General features: G+C 45.7%; 1 protein-coding gene across 43 annotated transcripts in view; it reads left to right on the forward strand.

The window, feature by feature from the left end:
* The window catches only part of TRAK1 (trafficking kinesin protein 1), a 161,282-nt gene that overhangs the window by 88,585 nt on the left and 46,406 nt on the right, over window positions 1–26,291 (forward strand). For 6 of the 43 annotated variants that reach the window (XM_084987872.1, XM_003358385.5, XM_021071694.2 and 3 more), the window contains exon 1: window positions 8,949–9,309. The exons of 28 other annotated variants lie outside the window; for them this stretch is intronic. In XM_084987872.1, the coding sequence (XP_084843998.1) occupies window positions 9,246–9,309 (64 nt within the window). In that variant the 5' untranslated portion in view covers window positions 8,949–9,245. Of the gene's footprint in view, window positions 1–8,948; window positions 9,310–11,399; window positions 11,516–15,680; window positions 17,599–26,291 lie in introns of those variants that run through there. 9 more of the 43 variants (XR_014822810.1, XR_014822811.1, XM_021071687.2 and 6 more) reach the window with 3 other exon arrangements.

Below are 26,291 nucleotides of genomic sequence, written 5' to 3' on the forward strand. Positions count from 1 at the left end.
TGGAGCTACCGCTGCTGGCCTACACCACAGCCACAGCAACATAGGATCTGAGGCGAGTCTGGGACCCAGCATAGCTCATGGCAATGCCAAATCCTTAACCCACTGAGCAAGGCCAGGCATCGAACTTGAAACCTCATGGTTACTAGTCGGATTTGTTTCCACTGCACCACAATGGGAACTTCGATATTTTTAAATTTCATTTATTTATTTTTATGATTTTTATTTTTCCCATTATAGTTGATTTACAGTGTTCTGTCAATTTCTATTGTACAGCAAAGTGACCCAGTCATACATATGTATATATGTTTTTTCACATTATGTTCCATCGCAAGTGACTGAATGTAATTCCCTGTTCTGTACGGCAGGATCCCCTTGCTTATCCACTCTAAATGCAATAGGTAAAACGTCTTTTTAAATTAAAAACAAGTTTTTCCCCTTTCTTATCTTTTTTGTAAAAACCAAGCCAAATTAAAACCCACATACAGAATAGAAAAATCATTTTATTTGTTCCCACCTTCCAAAGATTGCCTTCATCTAACTAAAATCCTAAATGAAACAAAAATAGAGGCACCATAGTATGCACTAAGTCTTTGCAAATTAAAGGGATAGATAACACACAGTGCTTACCTTCTGAAGGGAGGGGTCAAAAGCTGCATGAGGGAGTTCCCATCGTGGCTCAAGGGTGGTGAACCCTACTAGGATCCACAAGGATGCAGGTTTGACCCCTGGCCTTGCTCAGTGGGTTTAAGATCCAGAGTTGCCGTGAGCTGTCACGTAGGTTGCAGACGAGGCTCGGATCTCAGGTTGCTATGGCTGTGGTGTAGGCTGGCAGCTGTAGCTCCGATTCAACCCCTAGCCTGGGAACCTCCATATGCTGCACTTGCGGCCCTAAAAAAAACAAAAAAACAACAACAAAAAACACAGCTATATGAGGTGATGACCTAATGTGTGTGTGGTGGGTTGGGGGGAGGTGCCACATGGAGCACTGCCAAACATTGTGGTGGGTGGGGTTGAAGGAAGGAAGGAAAAATATATGAAGGAAGTGAGGAGAGGTTGTGCGAGGGATGGGGACGGGACCAGAGAAAACTTTGCATTATCTGTGCTGACAAAAATCATACTAAAATGTATACATTATAATGGATTTATAAATAGTTGCCACAAGTTTCTCTCTTGGAAATGCCCACGTACTGGTTGTGTCCTTTCTGCTGTTCCCAAGTCCTGGGGCCATTTTGTTTCCGGGTGAGGACCTGACCTTCTCCCCTCTCTTGCTCACTCCTCCTGTGACGGGCCTCTTCCTTGGGGCCATTTTCCCTGCTTTTAGAAGTCTACAGGGTCAAAGGTGGAAGCAGAGAAGCTCTGGCTGCACAGTTTCTCCCCACGTCTCAGTCACATGGTCATGACCCCCCCCCCACCTCCCAGGTGTGTGCCTGGGTGCCAGGCGTTGGGGGGAATTGGAGGTGCTATTTTTATTTTTTTTTTTTATTTTTTTTTTTATTTTTTTTATTTTTTTTTTTGTTGTTGTTGTTGTTGCTATTTCTTGGGCCGCTCCCGCGGCATATGGAGGTTCCCAGGCTAGGGGTCCAATCGGAGCTGTAGCCACCGGCCTACGCCAGAGCCACAGCAACGCGGGATCCGAGCCGCGTCTGCAACCTACACCACAGCTCACGGCAACGCCGGATCGTTAACCCACTGAGCAAGGGCAGGGACCGAACCCGCAACCTCATGGTTCCTAGTCGGATTCGTTAACCACTGCGCCACGACGGGAACTCCCTGGAGGTGCTATTATCTCTGAAGGTCCGAAGCAACCATAGGCATGCAGAGTGCTGACAGCATCAGGAGCCCTGGGCACAGTGTCTGGCGAGCAGGGCAACCGGGTACTCAACCCTGTGGGCAGATTATCCTGGGACCCTTAAGCCTACTTCATTACCTGCCACCTGTCAGCTTGCACTCCTTCTCATCAATTCAGATTCCAGTGTTGATTTATCTTTGCTTTTTCCTTTAAGAATAAAAATGCTTGGCAAGCAATTCTGTACAGATTGACTGTTCTCCCTTTCTTGTGAATCCAGCATGTCTAAGACAAAGCTGGAACGGACTCAGGTGGGAAATTGACATGATGGCTCAGCTTGCAGCCTGGCGGCCCCTCCTGGGTGATGGGCTCAGACAGACCATAGCGGTTTCGAGTTACAGTTTGTACTCTGAGCTTCTGGTTTGTATTTTGAAGCCTGTGACATAGGCCACATGACCTGCTAGTCCCGGGAGTGAGATGCCTGTGCAGTCCTCCCAGGGGAAACTTGGAATCACACAACACATCCCAACTCTCTTTCTTCTCTGTTTCCTTCTCAGATGCACGGGTGGTTTTAACGAGGACTGCATCCAGGCCAGGGTGTACTTCGGCTCTTGGGCTGCTCTGTTGGGTGCCATCTCTGGCCTTTGTTCGGTCCCCACCTTCCCCATGGAGGTGGCCTGGGCTCCCGCTTTTCCTGTGCCTGAAATGAGGTGGAGATGGTTTGGGAGGGGGGTGATTGACAGCAAGCTGTTTGTTAGCAGCCTGCCTTCTGCCACGGGAGCTCAGTGACTGGCAGTGACAGTGTTTTAAAAAATAAAGATCAGAAAGAGAACTCTGCAGAAGCATCCTGTTAGTTAATTTTTTTGTAGCAAGTGGAGGGAAGGCCTGCTTGTGAGGCTATGAGCCCCACCGCCCCATCAAGAAAGGAAAGTTAGGAAGCCCCTTTGGGACCTTCCCCTCTTCTGTCTTAGGCTCCCGGCTGCCCTTGAGTGCAGGTAGGAGGCGGGCAGTACTTCCTGAAGGGAGGAAAGCACTGGAGACTGGGGGCGTGTTGCAGAGCAGGGTTGGGGCAGGAGGGAGAAGCACAGGGAGCCATCCTCCTACGATCTGCTTGTTCAGTCAGCTGTGCTAGCACCCGGACATGGCCTGTGCTGATCATCTGGGGCATGGAGGAAGGTGGCATGTGGCTTATAACATCTGAGACACCTTGGGGCAAACTCATAAATGCATCGTTAGTACTTTAATCCAAAATTTTAATGTTTATTCATTTTTAAAATGTATTAAATAACTATTTAAAATTCTTACTGTATACATATGTGTGTGTATATATATATAATTGTATATGTGATTGCGAATATGTATTCACACAACTAATGATTAGAAACTTAGAAACTTTATTAAATTCTTATAAACATTTACATTTGATTCCAAGTTTATTTAGTTAGAGTCTTCTTAACCTTGCAGACCAAATCTATTAGATTCTCTTAAATGCTTACAAAAGAGAATATACAGCTAACTTTGCAGCCCAGGGTCCAATCCACCTGCCTCCTCATTTCATATCCGGTTGGCTTATTCATAGGCACCCTACCTAGAGATGTTCATGCAATGCTTAATAAAAGATATTATTGGCAGAAACAGAACAGTCACACACACCTACCCTCCCCTACTTCTTAAGATGAATTAAAAATATCTTCCTATTATATTCCCCTTTCCTTTATATACCAGTTGCCTTATTCACTTGGTTGCCGTTTTTTTATATATATATTCAGGGATAGTCATGGCCTTTACAGAGTTTGCCTATTTCCTTTAACTGTACTTTCTTTTTGATGTTCAAATGATCACAAGCTGGCCAGTGAGCATCCATTTAAGCAGACTTCTCACTTCTACCCCAGACCTTTGGGAGTGGCCTTTTGCTTTCATGCAACATGCTGTTACAGGCCCATCCTGATTTTTCCTGTCCTAAGACATGAAATCAGCAACTCTCCAGGGAGACCTGTTAAGATTCAACCCAAATCTGGGCACCGGAATGTTGACCTTCTGGTGATGGGTATAGCGATGTCCTTGTGGGGCCACTTTCTTGACAGAGCTGGAAATACAGCCCTACCTCCCTTTATTGTGCCATGCTTCACTGCAGTTAAAAAACTACATTTTCTACAAATTGGAGGTTTGTAATGAGCAGCTCTATTGGCACCATTTTTCCAACAGCCTTTATTCACTTTGTGTGTCTGCGTCACATTTTGAGAATTCTCTCAGTATTTCAAATTTTTAAATTATTATTATATTTATTACGGTGATGTGAGGAATGATCTTTGATATCACTATTGCCAAAAGATTACCACTTGCTGAAGGTTCAGATGACAGTTAGCATTTTTTTTAGCCATAATATATTTTTATTTTTTTATTTGACATATGGAAGTTCCCAGGCTAGGGGTCGAATCAGAGCTGCAGCTGCCAGCTGACACCACAGCCACAGCAATTCGGGATCCGAGCCCTGTCTGCGACCTACACTACAGCCCATGGCATCGCCAGATCCTTAATCCATTGAACGATGCCAGGGATTAAACCTACATCCTCGTGGATGCTAGTCAGATTCGTTTCTGCCAAGCCATGACGGGAACTCCAGCAATGTTATTTTTAAGTGAAGGTATGTACATATTTTTAAGACATGATGCTATTGCACACTTAATAGACTATAGTATACGGTAAACATAATTTTATATGCACTTTGAAACCAAAAAAATTCATGTGACTCATTTTATTGCAATGTTTGCTTTGTCAAAACAGTGGCCTAGGACTGAAAACATGCTATCTCTGAGGTAGGCCTGTAGAATTTTTTCTTAGTATCACAAAAGTCACACTGATAATTTTTTTTTTCTCTTTTGGCCACACCCATGGCATATGGAAGTTCCCAGGCCTGGGGCCGAATCTAAGCCACAGCTTCGACCTACACCACAGCTGTGGCAACATCAGATCCTTTACCTGCTGTGTCACAGCAGGAACTCCCACATTGATAATTTTAACTTAACTCTTACTTATTTTTTATTTCATCCTTTAAATAACTTTTCAGTTGCTTTCTCTGTGTGATGCCAACTTGACATTTTATCTCCATTATTCTAACCCCCCTTTTTTTTTTCTTTCAAATTCTATTTGTAAATAATCTTTGGATTTTTTTAAATTATTGACAGAAAAGGCTTTGGAGGTGGTCGGTGCTGGGTTTGTATCCAGATGCTCTTGGTTTTTGCTGTGTGATCCTAGGCAAGCAACTTAAGCTTTCTGAGCCCCTTTCCTCGTCTACCCCTTGAGGGGAGGGTATTAGGTAGCAGCAGTCTGAGGAGTGAGTGAGATGCAAAGGGCTGATGGCTGCTGTGCAGCCAGCACTTCTCAAATGGTGTTGGATGAACATGAGAGTAAGTGAGGGGGAGCTTCTCTGAGGCTGCTCCTGGGACCTGTCCTGATTCCTGATCCTCCTGGTGTGGGGCAGTGATGGAGGAGCCCAGGATCATCAGAGAAGGAGGTGCTTTTTCAGCTGCAGTAAGCCTGGGTGGAGGGAGGGCTGACCCTCAGGAGTCATGGGACATTGGAGGCAAGTGTGGATTTGAAGGCAGATACATCTAAGTTTTAACCATGGCACCATCTCTGTAGAGTTGTGGATGGATTACTTTATTCTTCTGAGCCTTTCACACAGGAATTTTGGTGTCAAAATTCAATTTAAGACTTGCTCAAGGCCTGTAAAGTTCACCCATAAATGATACTATTTCCTTATTTATATACACTTGGTTTTCTTTCTTTCCTATTTTCTTAAAAAGTAATTTGGGTATATGCAGTGTTTGGACTTGATCTAAGTTGTGTTCAGTAATATGTTACTGTCTAGATATGGCCCCACCCCACCCCCCAGACTTCCACTCCTTGTTTTTGTGAACTCAACGCCTTTTAATTAATTATGCTGGGGAAAGCTAATAAATGATGATTCTATCTCACTTCCCTAATTATAGCTTAGAATACTGTCCTCTCTTTTTAATTGCTCATGCTGGCTTGTTTCCTTTTGTAAAGAATTAGGGTGATGAAGATGATCGCAACTAACATTTAGTGCAAACTCACTTTGTCCCAGGCACTGTGCTAAGTGCTCTGCCATGCATTAATTAATTAATGCCTCACCCCATCTATGCGGCAGGTATTATAGTCACCCCATTTAGCAGATAAGACTCAGGTGTCTAAGAAGAGCCCAGAGATGGCAAATGAGGATCCTGGACCAAACCTCAGGCCATCTGACTCCAAAAGCCATTGCTCTTAGCTGTGATATTAAACTGCCTGCCATAGTCCATCCATCTATTACCCATCCTTTCATCTATCTGTATTTTTTGATTTTATGGCCAGGTGGGATGAATAAAAAATATTTTTTTTTCGTTCATAGCCCTTGAGGTAAATGTATCAAGTCTTGGGTTTCTAATTGCCCTGGACTCTTCTGTGATGTTTTGCAGAATTTGCATTTCCTATTCCTTTATTGTATCTTCATTTTGCAAATTCATATTAGAAACTCCCCCCCAGCACACACACACACACACACACACACACACACACACACACACACACACACACACGGGATTGAAGCTAGTGAATGTGCTGATTTTGAGGAACCTGTTAACTGTTGATTGGTTAACTTATAAGGCCTATAATCATCTTTTTAGAAACAGCTTAAGGAACTTTAACAAACGTAATGTTGTAAAACCTTAGGACACCAGCCTCAGCTCTCCTGTCCTAAGCGATGACATCTGAGAAGGCCACCTGGTGGTGTGCTGTGAGGCTCTTGAGGGACCGTCACTGCCAGTCCATGATAAGGACTAAGGGGAGAGATGAGATGGGTTCAGATAATGGGGGCAGTTACAGCAGGAATTAAAATCATTGGCTGCTGATTTTAAATAGGTGAACGTCCTAGAAAATTTTCAATGTGTATCTAAGTTGGGGTCAAGGAGAGGGAAGGGCCTCATACACACAAACACACACACACATAGTTCTCTTCTAAATTTTCTACTACTCACACAAATAGCAGATAGACACACATAAACTATAAAATCCACTCACTCCCAATCTATCCATCCTATGCAAGAGCCTCCATTGTGGCTCCACCCCTCCACATCCAGCGTGGCTGGGAGACCAGCAGCATTGGTATCATGTGGGAACTTGTTAGACATGCCGAATCCTGGGCCCCACTGCAGACCTGCTGCATTAGAATCTGCGCTTTAGCAAGAGCTCCAGATAATTCACATGTACATTAAAGCCTGGGAAGCCCTGCCCTAGAGGAATAAATGCCTTCTCCTCCAAGTTCATTAACTGGAGCGTCATACGCCGTTGGAAGAATAAAGGGAAATCATCCCTGTTTGATCACTGCGGAAGCAAAGAAGCTTGCTTTCCCAGCACTGGTAAAGAGTCCTTTTAACATGACTCATCTGCAAATTATATAGCCTTGAGTAGAAAATTAAGAGGAAAACTGAACTAAGGCCACATTTGTTTGTTTGTTTAAATTTTGGGGGGTCTTTTTAGGGCCGCACTTGCAGCATATGGAAGTTCCCAGGCTAGTGGTCGAATCAGAGATGTAGCTGCTGGCCTACACCACGGCCACAGCAACACAGGATCCAATCCGCGTCTGCAACCTACACCACAGCTCATGGCAATGCCGGATCCTTAACCCACTGAGCAAGGCCAGGGATCAAACCCGAATCCTCATGGACACTAGTTGGGTTCATTATCACTGAGCCATGACCAGAGCCCCCCAACTTGTTGACACCAGCAGATGGTTACAGTACCTGACCAATAGGCTGGTGAGGTTCTGTGGGTAGTTTCGCTTCAGGGCAGTGGTTTTCAAGGGAGATTTCCTCCCTGTGTCATTTGGCAGCATCTGGAGATATTTTTACACATCACATCTACAGAGAGAGGGTGATGTTTCTGGCATCTAAATGAATAGAGGCCAGGGGTGCTGCTAAACATCCTGCAGTGCCCAGGACAGCGCCCCACAACACAGAATGATCTGACCTTAGATGTCAGTAGTGCTGAGGTTGAGAAGCCCTGCTTTCGGGGACAGAGTTTAACCTATTGTAAGTCTGAGGTCTGTTTAATTCTGTTTAATTATCCATTACTCATTTAAATGAAAAAAAAATTTTTTTGTCTTTTTGCCTTCTCTAGGGCCGCACCCGCAGCATATGGAGGTTCCCAGGCTAGGGGTCGAATCGGAGCTGTAGCCACCAGCCTATGCCAGAGCCATAGCAACGCGGGATCCGAGCCGCGTCTTCGACCTACACCACAGCTCACGGCAACGCTGGATCCTTAACCCACTGAGCCAGGCCAGGGATCGAACCTGAAAACTCATGGTTCCTAGTCGGATTCGTTAACCACTGAGCCACGATGGGAACTCCTAAATGAAATATTTCTTACATGCTGAACACTTAGGACCAATAAACATTAACTTCACTTTTTTGTAGGAAATAAAACATTACTGATGCATTTGTAAGGACTATTTCAGTCCCATTCTCTCACTCCTGTCCCAGAGGGACCCACCGTCCTGAAGGTGGGCTGTTTCCTTCTAGTATGTATGTTGGTACTTTGGTTACATAGATAAAACACTATATCATATTGCACGGGCCCTTTGTAATGGCGTTCTCCTCTGTTTGTATGCTGCAGGCTTTTTTTCCAGGAGTTTGAGCAGAGGCCTGAGCAGAGAACAGGACTGTATCTGAATGAAAACAGACTTCTTTAGGTGCTGATCCACATTTTTAAGGGAAGATGGTTAATGTTTAAAATCAGGTTGAGGAAAGAAGTAACAGTGGTAGATTTTTAAAGGTGGCATTTTTCAAATGCGGAGTCTGTAGTGACCCAGAATTAAGCAAATGAACTTGTCCTGACATTTGTTGGAGGTGATGATGGTGGTAAAGTCCCCGCCCATCTACCTGCACCCTCCCTTCTCCCAACGTGGCATCTCTCAGCCGCTGCTCCCAGCATCCTTCGAAGACATTTCCTCTACCTCCGCATCATTTTTCAGATCCAGCCAGTTTCTATGGCAACTGTTAGATTGAAAGATGAGCGGGAGCGGGAGGCGAGGCTGGAGTGAGACCTCAGGGTGGTGGTGTGTGTCCCTGACGTCACCTTCTGTGCTTCCGGATAGGACGATTCTGGCTACTCCCATTCAGGGCTGCTGGCCGGTGCTGCTTTATTAGCAGGGCTGCCTGGGTCTGATCGCTGTGCAAATCGCCTCCTTCTGCTTCTCTTCCTCCCCCGCTGCAATTTTTCTTTCCACTGCCCCTTTTCTCTTTTGGCTCCAGACTGTCATTAAGAATGCATAGCTTAATTCTGGCATGTTTGGGGACGCTATTCTGCCCAGTGTTCTGGAAGGGCAGGGAGGCATGGCAGCGTTTCACTTGACGTCGATGGCGCCGTGAAGTCCATTCTTTCCTCTGCAAGAATACTGACTATGCAGAAATTTATCGAAGCGGATTATTATGAACTAGACTGGTATTATGAAGAATGCTCAGACGGTAATTATGACTCCAGCAAAAGAGAGCGGGGATGTGCAGGGCCATTGTCTTCTTCTGGGGGAGGGGGTGCCCTGGAGCCATCCTGGGGACGCCGATGGAAGGAGGGGCCCCAGGACCAGCACTACATGGCTCTGACTGTTGATAAGACATGGTGGAGGAGACGGCAGGTGGGCAGGGCAGGTGGGCAGGGCTCGTGACCCTGGGAGGATCTTTGGCAGTTTGTCTGAACAGGAGATGGTGTTGGTATGCAGGGCTTGCAAGCATTGCACTTCTGTGGGATTGAATTCTCTTCAGGTGATGTGTGTGTGTGTGTGTGTGTGTGTGTGTGTGTGTGCAAGCAGAGATGTGGTCCTTAGTATCCAGGAACCAGTATCTTTAGGAGGTGGTTCTCAGGACTATCAGCAGCAGACCTGGGAGAATCCACCTTTTCCTGAGGCCAGACGTGGGGGCTGTAGGGAGAAAAGGCAGAAGCGCCTCCCACCTGGCAAGCGAGTCAAATGAATTTTCCTTGTGGGATCCCACAGGGACGGGGGTGGGGAGATGTTGGCAGGGGCTGGAAGAGCCTGTATCCTTCGCCGCTGCCACCGTTTGTGCAAGGAGGGTGTGGCACATTCCAGAGGAGACTGGGTGGAGTTTGTGTGCCTGGACCGGGGAGGCCCAGGCACCAGGAAATGGCACTGAGGTGCATTCTCAGGACACTGGGGTGGGGCTTCTGGTTCCTGTGGTGTTGGGCATCAAATAGTATACGACATAGTTAACATGTCTTCTTCAATTTCTTCTTTAAAGTGACCTCCATCTCATGCCTTCACACACACACGCACACACACACACACACACACAATTAATATATACACTTAGAAGGTCCGTTCCCCAGTGATGTTATGCTCCCAGCCCCTCACAAGCCACTAATAGGTAAGGTAACTGCTTTTTAATTGAATCGAGAGTTTCAGATCATTCTGACATGACCACATTTGATTAACCTGAATGATGTAACAGGCTGGGACCTGGCCTCATTAGTAAGCTAAAGAACTCCATAATTATCTCTCTATCAGCGGATTTCTGCCTTAACCATGGGTTCCAGGAGAAGGGCCAAGAGGCTTTCTTGGGGTGGGGGGAATATTTAAATGATTGAGAAACATCCCCAGCTGAATCCTGCTGTCCCCTAGCATTACATGAAGACAGTGTCATGCTGAGTCCCTGTGCATCTTTAAACATCTTGATTAATGATGGTGGTGGGCAGCTCTCAGGGTCTTGAGGGGAAAAGATGACTCCGTTTTTTTCTTTTGGATATATTATTCTTGAAGCAAGTTCCCATCCTGTTACCCAATGCCAGGAGCAGTTATCAGGATGCTTCTTTTTCAGAAACCATCATTGAACTCTTGAAGTTTCTTTGGTGATTTGTGACTCACTGAACCCTTCGTAACTTTTTTAAGTCTGTACCACTGGGTCATGGAGCACTGGTTATAGCAGAGGACCTGTCCCATGCCCTGTGGATGTGTTGGGTGTGGCTGTGGCTCCGTGGGAAGTGGGGGTGGAAGGGTTCTTACTGTTTTGACCCAGTTGCTACACCATCCAGCTCTCTTTACACCCTTGTCTGAGGAAATGAAGCCAGTCACTCTCGGTGGTCAATCTGAAGGGTGAGCGGTGGCGGCTTGCTCTTATCTGGGTGTCTATCAGAATGATTTTCTCACCCAGCCCATTTCTCAGTTGAGTCTTTTGGCCCCCGAGGCAGCCAGATCTCTCCTTCCAACAGAAAAGGAAAATAGAAGAGGCGGCTCATCTGTCCAAGGGTAAATACATGTTGATTGCCGTTACTGTCAGAATGTGTGTTGAGCAAAAAGCCTTGATCCCCCATCCCAATTTGGGTGAAGTGGAGAAGGCCATTGGGATGGACTTTACTGGAACGAGTGACATTTTCATAGTCCCATTTTTAAAACGGTTAGCAAAACAAGAGACTAAAAGGAATGGAAGCCCAGAACTAATCTGGTTTAGGAAACCCCACGAAAGGGAGGGAATTCAAGAATATGTTAAATGTTGCAGTTACTTGTTTCTGCTTGTCTAACTAGTTGGATTCTTTCCTGACCTGGCAGGTTAGTCTGGAAACAAAGACAATTTGCCTCTGTTTATATGCATCTTTAAAATTGCAAATCAGCCTTTGAATAGCCCTTTCATCTCCTGGTGCTGAACTTCCTGCTCTGGAGGCCAGGTAGGGGTTAGACACACCGCGTTGCTTTGTCTCTCTTATTTGCCATTCGAATCTTTAAAGAGGGTAACTTCTAGGGAACTTTCGATACTAATAACAAAAGATGAGTCAAATGTTTTGGAAAAGATGCAAAATCATCATTTATGTCAAAGTTAAATTGCAGGGTTAGCACTGAAAAAGTAATACAAGTGACTGGAACTATAGACTGCAGGACGATTAGGGACTCTTTTAACCATGGAATTAAGAAATGGCTGCTGTTCTCTTTTATCTTTGAGGTTCAGGAGAGCTTTATTCAATCTAATGCATCCTTCCCCTTTAATTAGTTTTAGTTGTGGAGTCTAATAAATCCTCTGTTCCTTCCAGCCCCCCAAACTTATAGACAGGCCCCAGAGGGTCTAACAAGGGGCATGGGGCAGGGCCTTAGAAGAGTAAGAAATTGGAGGGGCTAATTACCTAATTAATACCTTGAAGTAATTCTTAGAAGTTTGAAATAGCCAGGGGTCAACACAGTGTAGCAGTGGTTCTCGCAGACTTGCACACGCATACTCAGTGTTCACAGTTTAAACCCTGGTGTGAAGCAGGGTTGTCTGTGCCCCACCTCTCATTGCACGAAGCTCTAAGACTTGGCAAATCATGACAATCATCTGCTTGTTAAAGCAGATGCTTAGACTCACTCTAGACCAGGAGAGGCCCTGAGAAATCTGAACCTTTAGTGTGTGCTTCAGGTGACTCTTTATAGCAGGTGTGTTTGGAAAACTGTACCAGTGTGAGTGGACCATTCCCAGACATAGTTCATCCTCTCCTGATGGACCCTACCCACCCCCCAAAGAAAGATGAGAACCCAGTGATTCTGCAATGCAATCTTATGTTGTTTTTTTCTTATGTTGTTTCTTGGCTACACCAGTCACTTTAAAAATGTATGCTTAGAAAGAGTGTGAGGCCTTTTTAATTTTCAGAAGGGCTTGGGTTCAAGAATATGTCCCTAAGTTAAAGAAACAGTGTACTTTTGTGGTTATTCTAGAAATAGGTAGAACAGCAGAAAGAACACTGGCCTGGAGTCTGCCTCTGAGGCCTGTTTTGCATTCTGTGTGGCTGTGTGGTGCTAAAAAACAAAATTCAGCTGATAAACTTAAGGATCAAATTGGCTGTCCTTAATAATCCGTGAACTGAGCAGAATCCCATCTAGCAAGTAGAAAGGAGTTTGGAGGAGCTGATATAATGGGAGGCTTTAATAGACAGAAGGGGACAGGGATAAGCAGAAAGCAAATTTTCTCACCTTTCTTTGGGGGATGGATGGGGTCTGTCAGGTGAATTATTTCATCCCTGCTGACTGGGAAATTGCAGACTGACTGGTTAAGGCTCCATTCCTGACAGAGGCTGAAGTTGCAATTAGATTAGGTATTAAGCCTTGGTTGGCTGCCCTGGGGCTTAGCACAAGTGACTCCATTGTGGGCCTGTTGTTTCTTTTTACCAAGTAGTTGGGCACATCCTGGGACCTTGGTGAGCCTCTGTCAACAGATTCCCCATCTAGAAAATGGGGATAACCACACTGACCAGAACCATCTTGAAGGCAGGTAAAACATGTAAATAATGTTAAAGCTCTTTGTTACCTACCGTGTGCCAGATCACAGTGCTTGATTTTATTTTTTCAGAAATAATACTAGTTATTAACTTCTTTTTAAAAATCCCTTTGAAGAGGTAACTGGTATTTTGAACAAGGTATAGTATTTTGACCACTGTTTCTTGCAGCCATCTCTTTTATAATCGTCCACTGTCATTTCCTGTTTTACAACATTACAGATTTGAATGGTGGGGCAGGCTGTGGTCTAGTTCACACTGATTTTTTACATGAAGGCACTCAGGTAGATTGCACAGGGGTTGTTCTTGAGCCTTCTTATTTCATAACGAAAATCTGTGGCATTCCACACAGGTAGCACGTGTGTTGTTCCTTGATTGAAGTGACCTCTAAAATGTCACCCAGGGTCGAGGTGGCTGGTTTGTGAGTGAAGTTTTGTCAGGTGTATTTTAAGCATTAGTTGAAAAGCTGCTACTAAACTTTTTTTTTTTTTTTTTTTTTTTTTTTTGGTCTTTTTGCTATTTCTTTGGGCCGCTCCTACAGCATATGGAGGTTCCCAGGCTAGGGGTCAAATCGGAGCTGTAGCCACCGGCCTACGCCAGAGCCACAGCAACGTGGGATCCGAGCCGCGTCTGCAACCTACACCACAGCTCACGGCAACACCGGATCGTTAACCCACTGAGCAAGGGCAGGGACCGAACCCGCAACCTCATGGTTCCTCGTTGGATTCGTTAACCACTGCGCCAAGACGGGAACTCCTGCTACTAAACTTTTGAGATGAGTTTCTCTTTTTGGCTGCGCCCGTGGCATGCGGAAGTTCCTGGGCCAGGGATCGAACCCGTGCCACAGCGGTGGCAATGCTGGATCCTGAACCAGCTGAGAAAGCAGGGAACCCCCTGCAGATGGATTTTCTAGCTTTCCTGCACTTGTGTCTTTGACATCTGTGTTTATTGTGGGATGTGTCATTGGAGGTAGAGGCTGATTTTCCCTTTCTAGACACAACACTCTTCAGAATGGCTGTTCAGGCAATTTTTAAAAAAGGAATTAAAAGTAAATGTGTAATGTGACTGTACCTCTTTACCACCAGCTTTGGAAAAGCAGAGGTAAGGTCTTTCCTCAGATGTAGAAGAGGAGGACTGGAGAGCTGAGAGAGGGCCAGGGGGAGCTTAGAGCCCAAGTTTTTTATAGCTTTGTGTTTCTGATTTTTTAAAATAGCATAAGAGAGGGCCTTGGGGACATGACCCTCAAGGATGGGCCACCCTGTTCTGTATGAAATAAAAGGATGGGAAGATGTGTGGAGAGAGGAGCATGGGGTACAGAGAGGAAGGTACCTCATGGCAGAGGGTATGGGGGTGGGGGTCAGTGGGAGCCAGATGCAGGGGAGACACAGGCTGAGGAGGCCAAGGAGCACCAAGCTCACATCTGAAGATGAAGGGCATCCTTGGAGCGTCTGTCCAATGGGATTTTGTGTGATGATGGAAACGTTCTGTGTTGTGCTGTCCTGAATGGTAGTCACTAGCCCCGTGTGGCTACGGAGCACCTAAGAGGCGGCCAGTGCAACTGAATTTTGGACTGTATTTCATTTTAATCCATTGAGATTTCAGTGTAAATAGCCCCAGTGGCTCATGACTGCTCTTTGGACTGTGGAAGATGACTTCTGTGGTGGTATGTGGAGTAGATTTGGGGAGGACAGGCACAGGAAGGGAGGGGAGACACTTCCCTCATGTGGCCTTCAACTTTCCCAGACCTGGGTCCGAACCCACTCCCTGTCTCCCTGCTCTGGGCCTCGGTGTTGGTCCTGGCCGCTGGGACAGCACGAACTGCAGCTGCTGGACTGTCCAGGGGTGAGCAGCTTCTCCAAAGCAGGGTCGGGCCAACCTCAGTTCTATGTCCCGTGTCAGTGTCCACTGGCCCATCTCTTCCCTGGCACAGGGCTTCCCGGGCTTTCTTGCTGGTCTTTAGTGGTCACATTCTGCTTTCTTTGTCTTTTGTAAAAACTGCTTTCGTAGAGAAGATACACTTTGGCCCATCTCTGCCTTTCACCTTGAAGTGAATGCAGATGTGGATGAGGTTGGCTCCTCCCCTCCGCAGAGGGAGTGAGGGTAGGAGGAGGGTTTGAGTGGGGTGGGAAGTATCCTGAAGAGTGAAGAAACTGACAGAAATAGGGTGATGTGGGGAGGCTGGTCTGGTCTTGTGTTCATAATACCATGTCTCTTTAAAGTTTGTATATGTTTTTATTTTTATAATATAATACATAGAGACTTGGTCATCATTTACTAAGGGTAGCCTAGAATATGAGTTAAAAGATGAGGATGACCAACTAGTTATGAGTAACATCACTTAAAAATATTTTCAGGAACTCCTGTTGTGGTGCAGTAGAAACGAATCCAACTAGGAACCATGAGGTTGTAGATTCGATCCCTGGCCTTGCTCAGTGGGTTAAGGATCGGGCATTGCCATGAGCCATGGTGTAGATTACAGATGCGGCTCGGATCTGGTGTGGCTGTTGCTGTGACATTGCCGTGGCTGTGGTGTAGGCCAGCAGCTATAGTTCTGATTAGACACCTAGCCTGGGAACCTCCATATGCCGCAGGAGGCCCTTAAAAAAAAAAAAAAAAAAAGTGTTTTCAAATACAAGAACTCAGCTTTTGTTTTCATTTCTATACACCACAGCACCGCCCAGTATCCTACACATCTTATAGTCAATCTGATACTTGCCGAATGAATAATGCATGAGGTGGGGATTTTTCCCTCCCTCCCTTCCCAGGGCTCCAGACTCACTGTCATTTGAATTGAATTAACAAGCCCAATTTGATAATGTTTACTGAGATTAAAGAAAGATTTTTTCCCCTGAGTGTGCATCTTTATAAACTTTGTATTTAAAGCTTATGAAGATTTTCAAAATGTGATTTTGCACTCCTTGACTGAATTTCTATTGACTCTACTTTTTCCAAATTTTTACTCTCACATTTTTTAACATTATAAAATGCAGCAATCATTTTCAGGTTCCAGAAAAGTACCTGACACCACATATTACCTCTAGGTTTTAATTTTTTAATAAAAATCTTTGTTCTGCTTTTCTATTTATAGGCACTGATCTGTGGTCTTCTATTCATTTTTATGGAGGTAGCGATTCACTTTAGCAGATATTTTAACTGCCCAAGGAGGAACTGAAGCCCTTAGGATTCAAAGATGGATGAGACCTTGCCCCTGAACTTGTGCAGAGGATTCTTGGGGACAGTCTTGCCTCTGCTAAAAGCCCCCTTGGTTATCCGAGGGAGGTGACCTGGCGGCAAGGTGGGCTAGGTCTCCTGGTGGAGCTCTCGGGAGCAGGGAGACCTGCCCCAGTGTAGCAGGAAGGCAGCTGTAGCACAGAAATTGTAAAATGTGCCATGATTCTCCGAGACACCAGTGCTTCAGGCCACCTGTCAGTGGGTTTGATGGAAGGACCTGCCATTTCACTGTAACAGGCAGAATCAAACAGTGCAGAGGAATTCATAGTGAGATAGGCAATGAAGCTGGATTCTCTTTCCAGGTAACATCACAAACTATTAGGCTATAGATTTTTTTCTTTCCTTATTCTGAAGTTAGAAAAGATCTTTATAAATTTGGCTGTGAATCCACAGATGTCGAGAGAGAATGGGGTTTATAAAATACAGTTTAAAAAAGAGCAAATGCAATATATTATTACCAAAGAAGGACTGGGATGAATTAAGCTTAACACAAGTAATGGTTACTGCAGTTTTTTCTTTTCCTCTTGCTAGAAACCAGAATGATCTTTTCCTTCCCTGTTCAGCACTGTGTCAGGCTGTTGTCACAATCAAATTTGTCTTAATTTTTGAGGCACGCCCACAGGAACTCTCTCATCTGAGGGCATTGGGCAATCATCGGCCAGGGCGCCTCTTCCACCAGAGCCCCACCTTTAGATAGGTATACCTGCCTGAGGCATGGTTGGTATGGCTCTGTGCAGTTGCAGTGAAACTTCCAGGAAGCTACCATTCCTCGCTGCTTCTGGGGGAGGAAAAGCGGGCAAAGAATCTGGCTGCAGAGAGCTGGCCCAAGGCTGTGCACCTGCCTGCCTCCCCTCTGACTCCACAGCACCTGGCAGAGTCACCCTGGGGCTGGGCAGGGCTTTCCCAGCCTGATAGGTGCTTCTCCTCCTCCACCCCGCCTCCTGGTTTTGGGGCCACCCTCTTCCGGGTCCACCTGGGTGACGATGGGCCAGTGGCTCTGTGTACACCCTCCACTCCAGCTGAGCCAGGGCATGTCCACAGCCCCAGCTGGGCCAAGTGTGCGCCCCACGGGCTCCGGCCCCAATGCCTCCTCCGGGCAGGCAGCCAGGAGCTCCCTCAAGGGCAGCCCCTTAGGGGATGTTTTGGCTTTGGGGTGACTTCAGCAATGTCCCTAAGAGATCTGGGAGGGGAAGAAGAATGTTTTGAGTACGACTGCCAGGATGAAGAGACGAAGCCCACCCATGAGCAGCCTGAAACCCTGGACCTCTTGGAGGAGGGTAAATTCTGTTCTTTGCTCCAGTCTGATTCTTTCCCTGTTAGTGTCTGTTTAGGCCTGGATTGTTTACTGATCTCACAGCAGTCTTTTATTTTCTTGATGGGGTATGAGGTCAAGTCCACCTGTCTTATGTGGTGAATATAAAGCCACCAGGAGAGAAGCTGCATTTTCAGCACGCTGGGAAGTCCCCTTGCCCCCCCCTTTCTGGTTTATGCCTTCCTCCTGGGTGACCAGTGTTCTGACTTGTATCACCTTGGATATACTGTGCCTGTTCTCAATCTATGTAAATGGAATCAAACAGCATATATTCTTTTGTCTAGCTTCTTTTGCTTAACTAAGATCTTTGAAATTCATCATCATGGTTGCAAATATCAGTAGTCCCCCCCCTGCCCCCCCACTCTGTGGCATTCCAGCACTAGTTTTAAGGGTTTTGTTTTCTTTTGACTAAATGGATTTTGGCGTGTTAATGGACAAGAGACTGAGTCATTATTAAATAGTATATTTTTGTTTATTTTAGAAAAATTGTTTAAAAAGTATTTATCATCAATTTGAAATAGGGATTTTTTTTTTTTTTTTTTGTCTTTTTAGGGCCATACCTGCGGCACATGGAGGTTCCCAGGCTAGGGGTCCAATCAGAGCTGTAGCCACCGGCCTATGCCAGAGCCACAGCAACGGGGGATCCGAGCCTCCTCTGCAACCTACACCACAGCTCACGGCAACACTGGATCCTTAACCCACTGAACGAGGCCAGGGATCGAACCCGCAACCTCATGGTTCCTAGTTGGATTCGTTAACCAACCACTGAGCCACGATGGGATCTCCGATTTTTTTTTTTTGCTATTTCTTGGGCCACTCCCTCAGCATATGGAGGTTCCCAGGCTAGGGGTCAAATCGGAGCTGTAGCCACCGGCCTACACCAGAGCCACAGCAACTCGGGATCCGAGCCACGTCTGCAACCTACACCACAGCTCACGGCAACGCCAGATCGTTAACCCACTGAGCAAGGGCAGGGACCGAACCCGCAACCTCATGGTTCCTTGTCGGATTCGCTAACCACTGCACCACGACGGGAACTCCGATTTTTTTTTTTTTTTTTTAATGTAGAAATATTTTACATAGGAAAGTACAAGAGCTGACATTGAAATCACCTAGGAATCCAATACTGGGCTGTATCAGAGGGGTGCTGTTTTTTGGAGAAGAGGGAGAGTATTAAATAAAGATACACCCAAATGCTGCGTGTAAATTTCCTAGTTGGGCTTTTGGGGCTTTCACTCAACAGCCCAGAAGAGGGGACTTTTTTTTGGAGTAAAACAGGATTTTTTTTTTTTTTTTTTTTGGCTGTGCCCACAGCCTGCAAAAGTTCCCAGGTCAGGGATCAAACCCATGCTAACAGCAATGACAGTGCTGGATCCTTAACTGCTAGGCTGCCTGGGAACTCCTGAAAGAGGATGTTTGAAGAGTGACTGCAGGAAGTTCTTTAGGTCTTGAGTAAAAGCAAGTGGAAAACTTTTTCAAAATTCTGCTCTGCGATGGCCTATTTTCATGTCTCAGAATAACTTTTATCTTTTAAAAGATTTGTATCTGACCACTGTTTTTATTTGGAGGTTATTGTCCTGAAAATATTAATCGTTCACCTATAGGACAGTTAAAAGGGTTTAACCGAGGAGTGGAGGCGGGGGGAACAGGGCTGAAGGCCGGTCCTGCCTGGTCCTTTCATGATCGCAATGGTGGAGGTGAAAGGAAAAGGGAGCCACAGACCAACAGGGACGGAACATTTGTTGGGTTCTTGGAAGTGATCAAGAGAGAAAGACATCTGCCTGCTCTTAGAGAACTAGGGCCAGTCCACATTTCACTGAATTAGCTTGTGTTCCTTAAACACAGGCTACTCAGCATGCGGCCTGGGTACTCACATCACCTGGAGGCTGATTGAAATGCAGACTCTCAGGCCCCACTCTGACCCACTGAATCAGAATCTGCAGTTTAACAAGATCCACAGGGGATTCCTGTGCGCATGAAAGTAAGATTGAGCTGCTGCCTTAAAGCATAATAAGATGATTTTTAAAATCAATTATTGAACTATAGTGATTCTAAATGAAGGTTGTACTAGGTTCTAGAGCAATGTCATACCCTAGTCAAGAGAGGAAAAAATTATATTGCACATATTTTATATAAAGATTTCATATATATATTTAAATATTAAAAAAAAAAAAAACCCTGAGAGCCAGGAGTTCCACTGTGGCTCAGGGGGTTAAGGACCCGATGTAGTCTCCACGAGGATGTGGGTTTGATCCCTGGCCACAGTGCGTTAAGGATCTGGCATTGCTGAAAGGTTCAGCATAAATCGAAGATGCGGTGTTGCTGTGGCTGTAGCATAGGTACTTGCTGCAACTCTTATCTGACCCCTGGCCTGGGAATTCCATATGCCTCAAGTGCGACCATAAAAAGAAATAAAATAGAATAAAAAATTAAAACTGGAGTTCCCATCATGGCTCAGTGTTTAACGAACCTAACTAGTAACCATGAGGTTGTGGGTTCAATTCCTGGCCTCACTCAGTGGGTTAAGGATCTGGCGTTGCCGTGAGCTGTGTTGTAGGTCACAGACGTGGCTCGGATCAGACGTTGCTGTGGCTGTGGTATAGGCCGGCAGCTAAGGCTCCGATTGGACCCCTAGCCTGGGAACCTCCATGTGACCCGGGTGCGGCCCTAAAACCTGAGAGCTAGTTTTTAACGATGATAGTCAATGTTGATTATGTACTTACTGTGTGCCAGGCACCATTCCAAGTACTTTAAGTGGATTCACACATTTAATCCTTATAATAACCATAGGAGGTTAAGGACTGTTATGATTTTCCATTTCATAGGCTTATAAGAGGAAACTTAAGCAGCTCATCTAAAAGACTGGCTCTAGGGCCCTACATAGACAGCTCTTAACTACTGTGCTGGCAGTTCTCAAGGCGGCATCAGTATCACCTATATTAGAGATGCACCTTCTTGGGTCCCGCCCAGACCTGCTGAATCACACTGGGGTGGGGCTCAGCAATCTGGGTTTTAGGACACCCTCTGGGTGTCTGGACCACGTTTTGCTCTGACACTGTCACACTGCCATATGTGCAAGAGAAATGCTCTGTGGAGAGTTGAAAATATGTGAAGGATAGGGCTGTAACTGTGTTTGCTGGATGCTGAGGTGGGCTGGATGGTTTTCTAGACTGTTAACAGTTCTAGAACAAATGCTTTGATTGAAAACTGAAGGACAAAATCAGTTTGAGGTAACACTAATATTAATAGCCATGGATACAGGAGACATTTGTTGTTCCCTCCCAAGTCACCTCTTGGGGGTGACAGGTACTTCCTGGTGTCCCTTGCCTGATTTTCAAAACAGCCTTTGAAATAAGCATTATTCCCACTTTGCAGTCAAAGCGACTGAGGCTCGGATAGGTTGTCCAGAGTCCAAGGGCTGTGAGCACAGGGCCCTCACCCTGCCTTGGGGTCTTTCCCCCACCCCCACCCCCCCGCCACACCCAGGCTCTCAGTTAACAGAGCATGGGCCTTTGTTTCACGTGGTCTCATGTAATCCTCGTAACCCATGGCGTGGGTGCTCATGGGGAGACTGGGCACCTGGAGAAGCAGCTTGCTCAGATCACACAGCTGTTGGAGGCAGCATTCCATTTACTGCCTTCAGGAGAGAAAATACCTAGACTCTGTCCTCTGGTCGCTGGAGACTTGCACCATACAGAAACTGCATTGATATCAAGTGATTTCTTGCTGAGTGGCATTGGTGAAGGAGGGCTTTGCTTGTGCGGCCCCATCCCTTCTGCTCAGGGTGAGATGGAGCAGGGGGAATCACGGTGCTGCTGTGTGTGAAGTGGTGGTCATGCCCTCTCTGCCTGAGTGGCAGTGCTGGCACCAGGAAAACACTGGTGAAAAGTGGAATTTTGTCACCACGCCCTTGTGGTCTCTTGCGAGGCCACTTCCCACTGCTTTCTTAATGAAGCCTGACTTTGTAATGTTTTCTCAGGCTGTTCCCAATTGCAAGATTGGTCAGTCAGTTCCTGGCAGGTGTCATTCAGGATTTCCCTTAGGTGGCAGGATTTGGAAAGCGTGTGTGGGATGGTCTGGGGTTTGCTGAATGCTCTCAGGATGTTTACATTTTCTGTTCCTGAGACTGCAGCAGAGTGGGCATCCCCTCAGAGGTGGCTGCTGATGGTCAGCATGTCAGTCTTTAGCACAAAAGGCAGTTTTCAGCACTAAGCAGTAATTATTGTCTGCAAAGCCCAAGATAAAAACAATGCCATTGACAGCGGGAACCCAGAGCCTGAGGGAGTGCCTCGGGCCAGCCTCTCGAGTCCTAATTCTCCAGTGGGTTCCAAGGTGAAGCACAAAGAGCAGCATAAAGGGGGCATTTCTCCAGTTTGAGAGGATGTCCTGGGCTGCAGGGGAAAGTTGGGCCACGTGGAGAATGGCTGGATCCAGGTGTCCACAAGTGGTTGTGAGGTCGTGTGGGGTGGGAGCATTCACCCCAGAGGAGCCATGGAGTCCAGCCCAAGGTCTGTATTGACAGCAACACTGCTGTGTAGGACTCTCGCTGACCTATCTTATCAGCATGGACCTCAGCACTGTTACAAAGGTCTCTCTGCTCCTTTTCATTGCCTTGATTTCAGCCTGGGGTTGTTTGTTAGTATCCATGGCTACCCCATGCAGGCATCCAATGATGTTCCTTGCTCAGGATGATCCTCTTACTGGAGTGGGGGGTACCAGCATCACTCCAGGGCTGGCCAGGGGCAAAGCTGACCCACAGTCTGTGCATTTTGGGGTCCCCTTGCTGTTCTCCCCACTTCAGGCACCTGTTCCCTAGTCCCCAAGAGCATTTCTCACCTGCCACTTCCTGCCTGTTCCTCTGTGTTATGCCAATTCATACATGGGTCTTACTTTCTCAATGAGGCCTGGAATGCCTTGAGGGTAGGACTCATTTATTTACTCAGCTGTGATCTAGAGTACCAACTTGAGGGGCAAAAAGATCAGGCCCTCCCATTATAGCTCTGTGATCTTGTGTAATTTCTTTATGTCTAAAATGTGGGCAATAGTAGTACTATCTTCGTAGGGTGAATGTAGACACTGAATGAGACGGTCAACATCCAGTACCTAGCAGAGTGCTGAGCACACCATGAGCAGTCCATAAGTGAGTCATTGGGTTATTACCAAGGAGATCCTCATTAAATACCCTGGTGATGAGCAGCCACCATAGGTCAACTCTGAGTATTCCAGGCTGGGGCCAGTAGATGATTATGGCATCCAGCAGACCAGGTTCAAGTCCATGGTTATGTCCTGCCTGACTTTGGACACGCCATTTTTGACATGAAGCCATTGAGACAAGAAAACAAAGACTTCGTTCTGCCTTTTTTCATTTTATTCTCATTACTGACAAATAAGCATTATTACCAAAGACTGTGGGCCTCATCCTATTCCTGTGCACACTTCAAGGGCTGCATCAAAATAGTTAGGTTTTATTTATTTTTAAACCAAATCATGCATATCTTATGGGTCCTAGTAGTTAATACACTTGGGTTATTATTATTATTGTTATTATTATTGGTCCTTTTAGGGCCACACCCACAGCATATGGAAGTTCCCAGGCTAGGGGTCTGACCAGAGCGGTAGCCACTGGCCTACGCCACAGGCACAACAATGCAGCATACTTTAACCCTGTGAGCGAGGCCAGGGGTCAAACCCACGTCTTCATGGGTACCAGCCCCGTTTGTTACCACTAAGCCACAACAGGAACTCCAAGTCTAAATTATTTTGAAGATAGAAGGGGGTGGCTGGATCTCTGAGAAGTGGCTATAACTTAGAGGAAGGTGGAAAAGTGAAAACGGGGTTTCTTTTGTGGCTTAGTGGGTTAAGGACCTGATGTTATCTCTCTGAGGATATGGGTCTGATCACTGCCCTTGATCAAGGGGTTAAGGATGAGATGTTGCCATGCTGCGGCGTAGGCTGGCAACTACAGCTCTGATTCAGTCCTTAGCCCAGGAACTTCCATATGCCTTGCATGCAGCCATAACAAGAAAAAGGGGGTGAAAACAGGAGACGGCTTATGGATGTATCATGAAATTTTTCTGCCATCTGAGCAAATATTTATGACAATTATCTAGTTAAAAATAGCCTGTGTGGGGTTAGATTGGTACATTTATGTGGCATTTATCACTGCTGATTTTCTAGTGGGCGATTAGCTATTCCCAACAGTCTTGCTGTCCAAGAACATCCTTGAGGCCCAAGGCTCAGTCATGAGAGCATGAAAGAATATGTTTACCTTGTCATGTTATGGGGAAGGGGTTGCAATAGGGCAATGTAGTTCAGAGATGCTTATTTGAATGTTATTTGGTGGTAACTTAAAATAGTGAGGTGTAATTTACATACCATAAGTGAACAATTTAATGTGCTTCAGTAAATTTACTGAGTTGGTGGCCAGCAACAGAATTCAGTTTCTGAACATACACATCTCTCCTCCCACTGTAAGATCCTTGGTACCTGTTTACAGTTAAACCCCATTCCTACTTGTGAATTCAGGGAATTACGGATCTGCTTTCTGTCTCTATAAGGTGCTTATTCTGGATACTTTATATGAACCGAGTCCTATAATATACAGGGGTTTTCTCCTTTCCTTTTTTTTTTTTAATGTTATGCAAAGCTGCCAGTCACATTTATTGACTTTCTGTCCTACCAACAGTGGGAAAATTGACATCATCTCCCACTCCGCATGTTAGATCTTGACAATGAGTGAGCAGAATCTTTTGCGTTCCCCAAAACCAATTATTTTCATCTTGATGTGGCTTCTTCTTTGTCTTTGGGGGTAGGATATCTTTTTTGGTGGTTGGTTCCCTGTCTATTTTACTGATGGTTGTTCTGTAGTTCGTTGTAATATTGGTGTTTTCGTGAGAGAAGGTGAACTTAAGTCCTTCTACTCTACCATCTTGTCCCAAAATCTCTATAATATATGGCCTTTATTGAGCATAAAGTTTTTGTTTGTTTTGGACCCCTTTTGGGGGGAAGTGGATATATTTGGTAGGGCTTCCTTGGTCAGAAGTGGAACCTTTATTTGAAATACTGTTCCCATGGAGAGAGAAACTTGAGACTGTTTATTGTAGACTGAGTGTCTGAAAATTGGTGCTTGCGAAGTGCAGCCTATATGGCCTTTAAAGCGTCATTTGTTAGTCCTCATTTCTTGTAAGAGGAAACCCAAGACACACGATTACTGGGTTTACCCAGGGCCTCATCATCTTGATAGAGTCTCCTACGAAAACCTAAGCCTCAGGGCCCCAGGGTCAGAGATCTGACCTATACCCCAGGTGGTTTTTTCTTTCTTTATGCTTCCTAAACATTCTTGATTTGTGCAGGCCTTGCACCCTCTATGGCTCCCTAGTTTAGTACTGGAGCCAGACTGGTCTCAGTCCCTGCCTCATTTGCAGTGACCTTGGTCAGGTCCTTAACTTCTCTGTGCCTCGGTTTCCTCATCTGTGGAGTAGTCATCAGAACAGGCTTACCCTGCAGGGTTGTTCTGAGGAATAAACAAAAGAAGCACTTTAAATCCCCAGACACGGGAGTTCCCGTCTTTACTGTGGCGCAGTGGTTAACGAATCCGACTAGGAACCATGAGGTTCCGGGTTCGATCCCTGCCCTTGCTTAGTGGGTTAAGGATCTGGCGTTGCTGTGAGCTGTGGTGTAGGTTGCAGACATGGCTCGGATCCCGCGTTGCTGTGGCTCTGGCATAGGCCGGTGGCTACAGCTCCGATTAGACCCCTAGCCTGGGAACCTCCATATGCCACAGGAACGGCCCTAGAAAAAGGCAAAAAGACAAAAATAAATAAATACATAAATAAATAAATAAATAAATCCCCAGACACAGTAGGGACTCCATGAATATTAGCTGCTGCCCTTGCTAGGAGTCTCCTTTTACCTTTAAATTTGCCTTTTGCTAGCTGTGTGGCATTGGATGAGTTAATTAACCTCTCTGGGCCTCATTTTCTCATTTGTAAATTGGGCTTGAGTGAGTGTCTACCCTGCTCCAAGGTTTGAGATAATCCATTTAGAGGAGCTAGGAACAGGGCCAGGCTGTAGTCAGCATGCTTGGTAAAAGTAGGCTGCTGCTGTTACTAATTTCCCTTAAAAGCTACCTCAGGGAGGACCCTGTATTGCAGTTAACCTTATACTTTCTGAAAAATATTTTAACTAATGTTTTCCTTATCAGCACATGATCACTCCAAAAAAATTTTTTTGTCTTTTTTTTTTTTTTTTTTTGTCTCTTTTTGAGGGCCACACCCAAGGCATATGGAGGTTCCCAGGTTAGGGTGTCTAATTGGAGCTGTAGCTGCCAACCTACACCACAGCCACAGCAATGCCAGATCCTTAACCCACTGATTGAGGCCAGGGATCGAACCCGAAACCTCATGGTTCCTAGTCGGATTTGTTTTCGCTGTGCCACTACGGTATCTCCCCCCAAAATTTTTTAAGCACAAAAAAATTCAAATTTATTATTATGTCCAAATGTCAGTGTAGTTTCTGCTTAAAACAACTCCAGAGAAAAAAGCAGCTCTGAATCTTGTTATGTTAGGGTTACAGAGAGCTAAGTTTAGTTTAAAAGGTAGCCTAGTTGTCTTTTTTTTTCCAGGAGAGCAGAGGACTTGGTCCTTTGAGGAGAGCAAG

Source organism: Sus scrofa, chromosome 13 (assembly GCF_054392235.1).
Source record: "Sus scrofa isolate SSC_HxYL_T2T_F1_AM1 chromosome 13, Sscrofa_HxYL_maternal_Yorkshire_Landrace_v2.0, whole genome shotgun sequence".
Classification (NCBI taxonomy): Eukaryota; Metazoa; Chordata; class Mammalia; order Artiodactyla; family Suidae; genus Sus; species Sus scrofa.